The sequence below is a fragment of the Alligator mississippiensis genome, chromosome 2 (genome assembly GCF_030867095.1).
Source record: "Alligator mississippiensis isolate rAllMis1 chromosome 2, rAllMis1, whole genome shotgun sequence".
NCBI classification, from domain to species: domain Eukaryota; kingdom Metazoa; phylum Chordata; order Crocodylia; family Alligatoridae; genus Alligator; species Alligator mississippiensis.
The window spans coordinates 53099829-53112105 of record NC_081825.1 but is presented as its reverse complement, the minus strand read 5'-3'; the positions used below and the strand labels follow the sequence as shown (position 1 = coordinate 53112105).

Below are 12277 nucleotides of genomic sequence, written 5' to 3'. Positions count from 1 at the left end.
CACCGCCACTGCCACCATGAGCACAGTGCCCTCCGGGGAAGAGCCCGGCACTGCCACTGGCCCTGAGTGTACAGAGGCAGCCCACCTTCAGCCCTTGCATAGATCCGGGGGGTACACGCCCCCTATCATGTTATTCTGGATATATGCTGTTTTGCAATTTTGCAACACAGCTGAATCAAAAAATATACACAGGTCAGATAATGCAGGTACTCTGCCCAGGTTAATGGCTAATTTGCCAAATGATCCATGGTATGCATAACTAATGAACAGGGAAGAGTGTCACAACTTAAGGGTCAATGCCCTTGCCCACAAGAACAAGATTTATTGTCAGACTCCTGATAGAAAGAGTACCAATACAGAGAACCAACTAATTATTGGAATGGGTACCCATAATACGTGAGGCATCAACCCCCTGTAAGGAGGAATATTAGTCTCACAATAACAAGCATAGTCCAGACTGATTGGCAGTTACTTGGGAGAATTTCACATTCTCCCAGGCAGGAAGAAATGTTCTAGAGTAGAGGTGGCCATCCTGAAGCGCAGGCAGCCTCTCTGTGGCATGTGGTAGACCAGTGAGGGGACAGGCAGCACAGCAGCAGGTAAGGCAGAATGTAGAAAGTAGGGCAGCAGATCAGGTAGGGAAAGGGGATTGAATGACTCTCAAGAAAGGTGCAAAACTAATTTATGGCACTACAGCCTCCCCCAGAGGTGCGCACAACAGCGGGAGCAGCCCCCCATCCTGCACTCCTTGGATGAACTACTCACAGCTTGGTCCCATGCCCCTTCCCCCCCTGCCCTGGCTGCACCATGCCTGCCCCTTCCCTTCCCCCAACCCTTCCTTGGAACAGACTTATCAGCCGGATGCTGCTCTCCCCGCTGCCGGGCTAGCCATGTGCATGCTGCGGCTGTGTGCAGCAACATTATCAGCAACATTATTGGCCACAGTAGCCAAAAAAAGCTGAATGCCAATTAATGTCAGTTTTCCTTTTATCGGTGCCAATACGATATAGATCAATGTATCAGTGCACCTCTACTATCAAGCCTAGTATCCTGCATCACAAAATGACAGAGTGGATGCTCAGCGGGAGGGTAAGCAGGGTTCATCCAGTATTTTGCACCCCTTGCTCCTCTCCCATTATAGCTTTTGGCGTTCAGAGTTTTGATAGGCTGCACTCCTGTGGCTTTTAATAACTACTGAAGGACCCTTCCTCCAAGAATGGATCCAATCCTATTTTAACATGGGTTAAGTTACCAGCCTCCACAACTTTTGTGGCAATAATTTCTCATTTTGTGAAAAATAACTTCCTTTTGTTAATTTTAAACTCACTACCCAATAATTTCATTTTATGTCCCCTAATTTAAGTATTGCAAGACTTAACTAGAGATTTTTTTTCTATGTAGCTTTTTCTGTATCGTTTAATGTTTTGTTGAACCTCTTTCATGTCTACCCCTAAGTGTCTCTTTTTTAATCTGAAAAATCCTGGCCTTTTTAGTCTCCCCTCATATGAAAGCCCCTCCATACCCTTATTTCTTGTGGGCCTTCATTTCACCTTTTCCTTGTTTTTTTTTTGGTTTTTTTTTTTTCTCTATCCATTTTGAGGTTTGAGGAACAAAACTGCAGACACCGTTCAAGGTGTGGATCCACCATAGGTTTATAAAGGAGGAAATCGCTATTTTCTGTGGTGTTTGCAGTTCACGTCTTGATAGTTCCTAACATTTTATTTGGCTACTTGACTGCTGCTGAACCAGTGTTTCTGGGGTGCCCTTGACTGAATTTGAACTTCCCTGTCCTCTTTTCTTTTGGCTTCTAACTTGACAGGGCTGCTTCCCTTGCACCCTGCCCCCTTTTTTTTTTGTATGTTGAGGTGGTACATCTTTTACCATACAGGAATAACTTCTTTTTTAACTTCTCTTGCAAGAATCCCATGCCAATCCTCCCTCTCCTGGGGATAAAAAAAAAAAAAAAAAAAACCTGCCTGTTTTACGTCTTAGGACCTTCCCCTTGCTGACCTGTGCTCCCTTTCTTAAATTATCTCTTCCAGATGACCATACCCTCCTCAAGAAGTACAAATGAGCTCAGCCAAACCATCCAAGCGCTTATCAACTACCAGTTACAATTTAGGCTTTCCAAATCAGCCTTTACCAAGTTAATTTCCCATTCCTTGAATGATGAGCTAATTCCCCTTAAAGACACAGGAGGGCAGTACGGAGAAGTAGTCTGGTCTTTTTTTTTTTTAATTTCCTTTAAGAATAATGGCAAATGAAAGAAAAGGGACGTAATATCTTCTGATAAATCCACTGATGGCGGAATTTATTGTGTTAGAACATGCTAGAACTCAAAAGAGCAGGAAGAAAATAGCAGACTCTTCTGACTTTCTCCATGCACATGATCAAAGATTAATTATTTTGCAACAGCAGGGACCACTGAGCTGTTATGCCCCCAAATCTATTCTTTTCCTCCATCTTCATACATGGGGTTTAATTCTCTCCTGTGTCATTGTTCCACTTGATGTAAAAGAATGGGGTAACAGTGCTGCCAAGTAGTTGGTTACAGCTGTCTCGTTATATGGGCTGATACGGTTATAAATCACTCTTGTTCTTTCTTCCATGTGTCATAGAAAGATATTTGGGAATATTAAGAGAATATTCTTCACTTTGAAGTGGGTGGTGTATATCGGATACAGTATCCAGAATCTCAAAATTTAGGTACAGGATCACTTTTAAAAAAGAAAAAAAAAAGGAATGTCTGTCAGCGTTGGTCTAGGGGCCAGGCTCCACTTGAGGTTGCTATTGTATTTGGTTCTCTAGCAAGACGTTTCAGATTTTTTCTAGAAAATGTATCATAGAGTTCTTGATTGCATTAGGCAGTTCTCTCCTGCATATGGTAAAAGACGTTGCATCTTTTTGAGACTGAATTACCAAACATAGAACAGACTTGCAAAACAGTGGCTTAGTCCCATCAGGGTAAAAGCTTACACATGTGCAAATTGGGCAAGAGAATATGGGAGGATAACAACAGAGAAGCACTTCTGCTTCATCTTTGTGTCTGAGAAGAGAAACTAAACAAAGTGGTTATTCACATTTCAGAATTCCATGTTACAGTGGCAAGGTTCAGCAATTTTTTTTTTTGTTTGTTTTTCTTGATCAGCAAGAGAGATGCAACATTTGCATCTGTGGTCCAAATATGTTTGCACCTGACTTATAGGGAGTTACCTGGCTCTATAAGAGCCTGGAAGTGGGGGAAGATGCCTTAAAATGACAGTTAAATATGAAAAGACCTGAAGAAGGGGGCTTTAAGTGTAAAAGCATGTCCAAAACTTCTTCCCAAACATAGTTCGTACAATAAAAAATATCACAAAAAGCCCTCTCTTGTAGTGAAATAAATTAAAGGATATTTTCAGTAGATTAGCTTCAAATTCCAATTACTTTATTAATTATTCAGAGATGGAACCATTAAGTATAGACTTATTTGTCTCTGCAGAATGTTGTCTTGATGTAAGGTAGTATATCTGATCTTTTAGATCCATGGGCCGTACAACAGGAATCTTGGTCAGCTAAAGGGGAATACTCTGAGTTTGTACAAGATTCAGGGTCTCTCCCTCCAGAGAATAGGCCTGCTTGGATTATCAGTTGTTTTGAGATCACACTTTACTACAGGCAGTCAGTAACACAAGAAAATGGCAAAATGATTTATTACATACAAGAAAAAGATCATACCCAAAAAAGTTGATCTTGAGGCAGTACAGAGAAAGAAAAACAATGTCCCACCCTCTTTCCTGGCCACAGTACACTCCTTCAGAGACTGCTATCAATATTTTCAGAGGCCAGCTTTCCCACTGACTCTGGCAGCTGGGCAGCAGGATTCCCTTTAAGGTGTGGGAAAATCCAAAATCGCCCTTTACCTATCAGGTCCCTCCTAACTATCTTTGATTCACTCCCTCCTCTAATCTCTACTGTACCATCTATTCCCTGGGAGGCCTGCAAAGCCTCTAGAACAGGGTTGTCCAACTGGTGATCCATGGACCTCATGTGGCCCGTAAGGAATTAACCTGTAGCGCCCAGGCTCCTAGTCCCTGCACTGCTCCCTCCACCTCCATCTACTGCTACTGGTAGAGTCTCCATGCTCCCTTTCCTTCTTATGGCTTCTGTTTCTGGCCCCTGGTTGTTGAGGCAGGGTGGGATGGCTTACAGAGCTGAGGGAGCCCACAGCCATGCTGTTCAAAGGGACCTGGGAATGCTGCATGGCATGGTAGTGGAGTGCCAGTGTGGTACAAGCAATGGGGGTGGGAGAGGCACTGCATTCCAGGAGGGGCCTCATGTCATTCAGCATGTAAGGTGTGGAGATGCCAGTTTGGGGAGGGTGGGGGGATGGGACGTTGCCTGCCATGTGGTGTCAGCAGGGGGAATGCTTGTAGTACAGCATGGCATGCATCCCAGGCAAGGGAATTGGCCCGTGTGGTATGTGGCTCGAGGACCTGTGCCCGCCAGTCACTCAGAAGTTGGACGACCTTGCTCCAGAACAATGAAAGCAAACCTTTTTGGCAGGTGTGTCATAAATTAGTTCCGCACTTTATTTGAGAGCCATTCAATCCCCTTTCCTTGCCTGATCTGCTGTCCTACTTTCTGCCTTACCTGCTGCTGTGCTGCCTGTCCCCTCACTGGTCTACCACATGCCACGGAGAGGCTGCTTGTGACGCCTGTGCTGCAGGTTGGCCACCTCTGCTCTAGAACACGATCCATATAGTGATAAAAGGGATAAAAAAATAATACAGCTTTTGGAAGAAATCAAACAAGGCTAGCTAAACCAAACTTGGAACATATATCTCTGCATAGGACACTCTGAATCCCTAAATTGCTTTTGGCATGGGTTTATGACACGGGGTTAAGTTGCAACAGTTATTTGTATTGATACAAGCTCCTGGACCTGTTACTTTTATACTATAATAGCTTCTGTGCAGTCTGGAACAGCACCCGCACTTCCAGTGTTCATTTGTCCATATGCCAAATGTGAGAACGTTTTGTGGAGGTTAGGACTGTTACCTGAAGGCAGGAGTGTCAAACTCCCTTGAGGCTCCGGGCCAGATCTGGACATCACAGGCTGGATATAGTGTGGATTACAGGACAAGCAGGTACCGCAGCAGCAAGCATGGCAGCAGTGGGAAAAGTGGCTGCAGAGCACGGAGCTGCTTGTTCTGTGGTAAAGATATAAAAACAATGATAGGCCACTTGGCCTGCAAGGCAACTGAGGGGTGTGCTTCACAGCCCTTGGTTGTCTGCCTACTGCTAAATGCCATGTCCACTGTTGCCAGAGGGCCCCAGATTGTGTAGCAGCTGGTGCCTGCTGCTGGGCCACACGCCGCAATTTGTGGTAGTCCAGTGATAGCCTGTCAGACTAGACGGATTGTCTCTGCAGGCTGGATCTGGCCTGTGGGCCAGTCGTGGTGACATACCTTAAAGAATACATGTAGGACATCTGTCAGCAGCCTAAATGTGAGGGGGGAAGCAACCCATGCTTTACCGGAAGAAGCAGCACATTACTTTGACCTGGTTCTGCAACTTCTATATAGAATAGATGCTTCAGCAGGGCTTTTTGGCACTTTTAGTTAATGCTGATTCAACCATGTATTAGATAAAAGCATCAAAAAGCTCTGCTGAAGTGCCTGGTCTATACAGATGTTGTGCAGGCCGGGTCAAATTAATGCTATGCCTCTCCTGGGCATGCATTGGGCTTGGCACCAGAGCACATTGAGTTTAACGTAAAGCACCAAGTTTTTTTTTACATCTGAGCAGCCCTAGGTTCCAGTCTCTGCTCCAACAAATGTTTGTTTTATGTATTTTATTTTAAACAATGACTGATCCAGAGACTAAAGTCAAATTCTTCTCCCTCAGACTTAGTGTCCTAACTGCAGGGCTAAAGAGTAATGCTGTTAGTCTTGTGAATCTGAGCATTTTATGAAAATTGGAGGTTTCAACAGGAGAGAATGAATTACCCAATACATCTCTTTAGGCTTAATTTGCCTCAGTAGGACACTATTCTCAGCGATGGAAGTGTTGGGATTGAATTGGGAAAATCCTGCTGTATTTTGAATGAGAGGTCTGAGCTCATACCATTTTTTGACAAAAAAGAAAGGGTCTAACACCAATGGGCATCTCAGGGCTTTGAATCACAGATGGAGGGAACTGTCTACCTGCCGCTAGGAGTAAGGCACTTAGTTGCCAGAAAGAAGAAAGTTTTTTCCTTTTGGCTCGCTTAAGTGGCTCTCTCGCATCCTCCTGCTTTTTTGGACCTCTCCCTTAGGCATCTTTCTTTTTGCACATTGGATAGAGAGCCTAGGAACCTTTAACTTACGGTTGTGGATTTAGCTGCTTTGGCAAAACATGTAAAGTTAGATGTTCCAGTGGTCTGTGCTGCAGCATTGGAGTCCTTTTTTGTGAATTTGGCACAAAATATATTTAGATTTGACAATACTAGGAATCAAAGTTCATTACTCATTTAACTTGAGAATGGATGGTAATTAAAAAAAAAAAAAGTAATTATCCAGTTTATTTCCATATGAAAGTTTTTTGTTCCTTCTAGCTTTTTAGGAAACTTGAGTATTGATGTAACGGCTGAGTACTGTTTTGAGGAACGGGGACAGGCAGGGTTTATACAGTTAAGTAATTTTTACACTTGAGTGATAAGCTGCCTGCTTTTATTTTATTTTTTTTATAAGATGCCTGTAAATTTATCAGATTTTTCTGATACTTAAAATCAATTATTTTAAAAGAAAAGCAAGTTTATTCAGATTGAGCAATCGAGCAGATATTTTACTGTGTTCTCTGACCTGATTAAGATAGATTTTGAAAAATTTGTCATCAGACATTTTTATTAACATGTATTGTTTGGTATAATAATTTCAAACTTTTGTCTCTCTGTCTTTCTGTCCATTTGTTTTTTTTCCCCTGTTACTCATTTTTTTGTTCTAATCACATTTTTAAACTGGGATATGTAGGTGGCAGTAGGGGAAATAGTGAAAGTGACCAATGGGGAACATCTCCCAGCTGATCTCATCAGTCTTTCATCAAGGTTAGAATAAACTACAGTAGTTGCACAGGAAATGTGTATGTGGGTCCTTATACACCAAACCTGAAAATACAGAGTTCAGTTGGTATCAGCAAAGCTATGTTTCTGTACCTCCAACTTAAAAACGCAAATGTTATAGAAGTGAATCTTACGAAGTAGAAAAGGTTTAGCTGGTAAAGATATAAATATGGGTTATTAAAATATGTAATTGTACTGTTGCACTTCCAAACATTGACAGTTTTACCCTTCCCTTTATATTCTATGCTATGCTTATGAAATTATTAAGCAAATTTTTCATAAAATAAACTGTCACTGAAACAATAGTATAACTCTGTATGTTGTACTTTAAACAAGTTGAGAGGGTTATACGCATTTGTACCATAAACAACTCCTTGTTTTTCAACAAATTGCATAATACTCATAAAAACATTTGGTACATTTTAGGACTTGTAGAGGACCCTCTGCACAAAGTTGGATGTTACACAGTCTCTACTGCATGTGATAAAAAAAAAAAATAGCTCTATAATTGTGTATAGTGCATGATACTTTGATATACGTCAGCTTTATGCTATTGTCTGTACTGTGACTGCACCTTGTCTTGTTTTTCCCTAACAAATGAAAAAGCCTGCTTTTAATCTAACTGTAATCTATGTATTTAAATCTGCTAAAATGGTTGTAATTTAGCATGTCTCTATTTGTAATGTCTTTGCTACTGGAATCTTCTTTGAAAGTGCTTCAAAAGTTGTTTGTATACAACTGTAAAACTAATGAATAATCTTAAACATGTGTATTGATTGAATCAGCTATGCACAGACTAACTACAAATCAGTCATTTACATTCTTAGAAAAGTGGGCCAAGAAAAATCTTAAAATGAAAGTGAAGCATTTCATTTTAATGCTAGAATACTATGAAAACATGCAAAAGTAAACAGCACTGCTAAAGTTAAATATTTGCTGCAATAGAAAGCTAACAATATTGACTACTGATAATCACTACTAGATTAATTAAATTTCTTGAGAACATTCTAAATTTTCTGTATTTATTAATAACATTGAAGTTCATATCTCTTTTTAAAAAGGAAAATGGTGTTGTAAATACTTCCTTTATTTACTGTCCCGATCTTTACAAAAACAAAACTAAAACTTCCACGTAGAACTATACATTAATACTTTGCGTTCATAGACAGGAAATAACAGCTGACTAGAACATTTAATATATGTCACACCATCATTTCTAGGTCTGTTTCTCACTTGCTTTTTGGCCATAGGCAAGTTTCTTGACCACTCTGTGCCTCTGTTTCCCTGTCTGAAAAAGGGACCTGAGAAATGTTTTGTGTTTTTTTTTTTTTCCCCCATCTTGGACCTAAATGCTTTACAAAGCATGAAACTGTGTGTGTGTGTGTGTGTGTGTGTGTGTGTGTGTGTGTGTGTGTGTGTAATGTTTGGGAAGGTGTAATATACACTATAGCTAGATAGATAGATATCTAGATAGATGGATAGATATATACACAAATTTTCCCATTACTAGATAATAGTTATGATACAAAAACCACCGTGCTACATTGAGAAAATGTGATAAATTGAGAAAACAGCATGGTGGTATGGTATACGTTCATCAGGGCTCAAGTCTGAATAACTGCATCACTTCTGTTGTAGTGTGTTCTGCATAAATATAAACATCTCTCTTGTGAACCAGTTTTAGATAAAGAGAGTTAAGGTATCTTTAGGCATCGTAATAGTACACACTAGCATATTTCTTCATAATATGTGCACCATTATAACTTTTGCAATTAAACTCTAGAAAGTCCAGAGGAGGGCCACTCGTATGGTCAGGGGGCAGCAGGGCAGGCCCTACGAGGAGAGGCTATGGGACCTGAACCTGTTCAGCCTCTACAAGAGGAGGCTGAGAAGGGGACCTGGTGGCTGTCTATAAACTACCAGGGGGGACCAACGGGGAATGGGAGAGGCCCTGTTCCCCCAAGCACTACCTGGAGTAACTAGGAATAACGGCCACAAGTTGATAGAGAGTAGGTTCAAGCTAGACATCAGGAGGCACTACTTCACAGTCAGGGCGGCTAGGATCTGGAACCAACTTCCAAGGGAAGTGGTGCTCACTCCTACCTTAGGGGTCTTCAGAAGTAGGCTAGATCACCTTGCTGGGGTCATTTGATTCCAGTGTTCTTACCTGCCCATAGCAGGGGGTCAGACGTGATGATTTGCTCAGGTCCCTTCCAACCCTATCAACTATGAAACTTGAAATGTCTGGAATGTTCTAATCAGCTGTTAAAGATTTATTTGTAAGCACATGTGAAATTTGAATAAGGATCAGTGTGTGTTAAGATGACTCTAGGTATATTTCTTTTAAATTATTTTGATAATGTGTAATAGGCATTTTTTGAAAATGTAAATGACTTTTTAATAATTTGCAAAAAATATTTGTCTTAAGTCATCCTTGATATGAAGTTAAGATATCAGGAAGCCCTTGCACATTATTATATTTATTATTGTGTTCTAATAACACATGCTTTATTTTTTTCCTAAAAGTGAACCACAAGCCATGTGCTACATAGAAACATCAAATCTAGATGGTGAAACAAATCTAAAAATTCGACAGGTAAGAATGTATATGTTGTCAGTATGCTAATTGCATGTACCATATTTACTTGCAGTTTCCCCTGTGCCCTAAAAAATTAGCCATTCAGTACTGGGAGGTGTGTTTTAAGTAGGAAAGCCAAGTTCCACTTCAGAATGGAGGAGTTGGGGGCACTGGAATAGCTACTAGCAGGTGTGCTCCCTTTCCTTCCCAGCCACATGAAGGATGCTGCCCAGCATCACTCACTCTGTCCTTGCACACTGCTGCAAATGACAGTGTTAAAGCTTAAGCTAAGAACCTTGCAGAGAGAGAGAGAGAGAGAAAGAGAGAGAGAAAATATGAGTGACACTGAAGAGCAGAATTTGTCCCTAGCCCATGAAGGCTGCATTCAGCCATGTGTCTGGAATTTATTTTTCCCTTCATTCTGCCATCCCAAACGAGGTGTACATGTCTTGTCGTGTGGTATATCATGTAAAAGGAATACTGTTTTAATACTTCGTTGGCTTTTTCTCTGATTGCGGTCATTTCGGTGTAATAATATATTGTTGTTCGTTAAGAGATGTAATGTTAATGCACTTGACAAAAGTGAATTTTTGAGGACCAGTTTGAAGTAAAATTTTCACTCTGGGAACTGATGAGTTCTAGGGTAAAGCTTACTGAAAAACCAAAATTATTTAGGAGTCTAAGTTACATTTTCAGAAATGACTTCAGGCAGGATTCAGGGTAGTAGGAAGTGGGATCATGGCACTGCTGGGGGAATTGGGGAGGGGATATAGGTCATGGAATTGAAAACCTTACATTAGGTTGCATTAGGTCCTACCCGTAAGCAGTCCAGTACATGAGTATTAGGTTCCTTCCTCAGGAGTGAGAGTCAGTTTGGCCAGGAAAGGCACCTAGGGTAGAAAAACTTTGGAGGTGTCAAGGAATGATTCAGGTTTAGATGGTTAGAGCAAGCCAAAGCAAAAACACTAGGACACAGCTGAACTTGTGTCCTTCTCAAGACCTTAGTCATCTGATTCAAACTGTCCATTGGCCGTCTTCATTCATATGCAGTTCACAGTGTCTACTGTCAGGCTGCCCTCTGCAGCCTGAGAATGTGAATGCATATCTCCCATTTATCCAGAGTGTAAGGACTCTCCACCCTCCTTGTTGAACCTGGGTAACTGAGCAGCCAAGAGTGCAAGGGTCATGTCACTAGAAGAACAAAGATGGGGCCTTCCTCTGTAACCTAGTGGTTATAGCACTACTTCAGCCCTTGCTACCAGGATTGTTTATGCATTTTGTATTTGATAGTTATTTTAAAAACAGAAATAATCATGGTAGTGGAACTGGAACTTGGGACTCCTCCCTCCCCATCCCCTCCTCATACCAGTGAGTGCTGTCCTCAGTAGGCTACAGAGGCAGGCTGCTTCTTTCTTCTCTTCTGGACCTGTGACTTTTGCTGTCTTGTCTAATGGCCCAGTTTCATTAAGAGCAGTGGAAAGTACCTCTTAGTCTACACCCATAGTCTGGTGACTACGGCAAGATGTGAAAGATGTGGGTTAAAAACCCCTCAGAAAGGAAGTCTTAAAAGCAACAGCTTCCATTTCGTGGGGCAGCACTTCAACCATTAGACCAATAATTTCTCAACTACTGAGAAATTCTCAAACCACTGAGGGTGCTAGGAGATCCTCTTAAGGCTGCCACACAATATTAGCCCTGTTATGCATGCAGCTATCACCACATGATTCACAAAATAAATCCAGAGATTTCAAATAAGGAGCCATGTGTCAAAAACCATTCTTACCTGTTGGAATCGGAACTCTTGGTAGAGGTGATATCTTTTATTAGATCAATTAGATATTTGCAAAAAAAAAAAAAAAACCCTTTATTTGCAAGCTTTCGCGCACATGCACCCTTGTTTAGGCAAAGGAAAGTGCAAAGATTATAAAATTTCTCATAGGTGTTTTTTGTTGTCATCTTTGAGCTCTTCACAACTTAATAATGGCTCTTTTGTGGGGTGCCTTGAGTCTACAAGGGTTGAGAATCACTGTACTAAAGTGTTTTGGAAGAGCCTGTCAGCAGTACCATCAGGCTTGGCATGACTTTTGAGCTGAAAGTAAATCCTGTTAATGCAAGTTAAGTATGGTATAACTTTTGGTCTATTAGTAGAGCCCTCTAGAGATTCAGGTGGAGTTTAGGAGCCTCCCATCAACAATTTGAATTGCCATACAACTTAGGCAGGAGTTAGGCACTATAGTACATTGAAGTGTGATAACTGAATCATTTCTGAGTGTGTGCTGAAACTGTAATACTGCTATGTAGTAGAGCTGTGTGAAACAACTGTTCGATTCAGTTTCAGATTCAACTGTTTGAGGACAGTGATTTGTTTCAGATCCCTGTCCAGTTTCGTTTTGGCCAAATCTCCTCTGAATCTGTTTTGAATGGGCTGCAAGCTTCTCACAGCCCTACTGCCCAGCTGGGTGGGGCTTGGGGCCAGGGCTTTAGGGCCCCAGTGGGGAGCAGGACAGGGCCAATGGGTAGTTTATACAGGGGAGGGCCACTCACCTCTGCAGATGAGGAGACCCTTGTGTGGATCTGTGATCCCTGTCACACCAGGTCGTGGGGCAGGGAAGCGGCGC

General features: G+C 41.6%; 1 protein-coding gene across 5 annotated transcripts in view; it reads left to right on the top strand.

Annotated features, from left to right (window-relative positions):
- ATP8A1 (ATPase phospholipid transporting 8A1) overlaps nt 1-12277 on the top strand; it is a 187471-nt gene that overhangs the window by 44185 nt on the left and 131009 nt on the right. For 3 of the 5 annotated variants that reach the window (XM_014594927.3, XM_014594926.3, XM_014594928.3), the window contains one exon: nt 9608-9677. In XM_014594927.3, the coding sequence (XP_014450413.1) occupies nt 9608-9677 (70 nt within the window). Of the gene's footprint in view, nt 1-6992; nt 7067-9607; nt 9678-12277 lie in introns of all 5 variants that reach the window. The other 2 variants (XM_019481062.2, XM_006278342.4) reach the window with 1 other exon arrangement.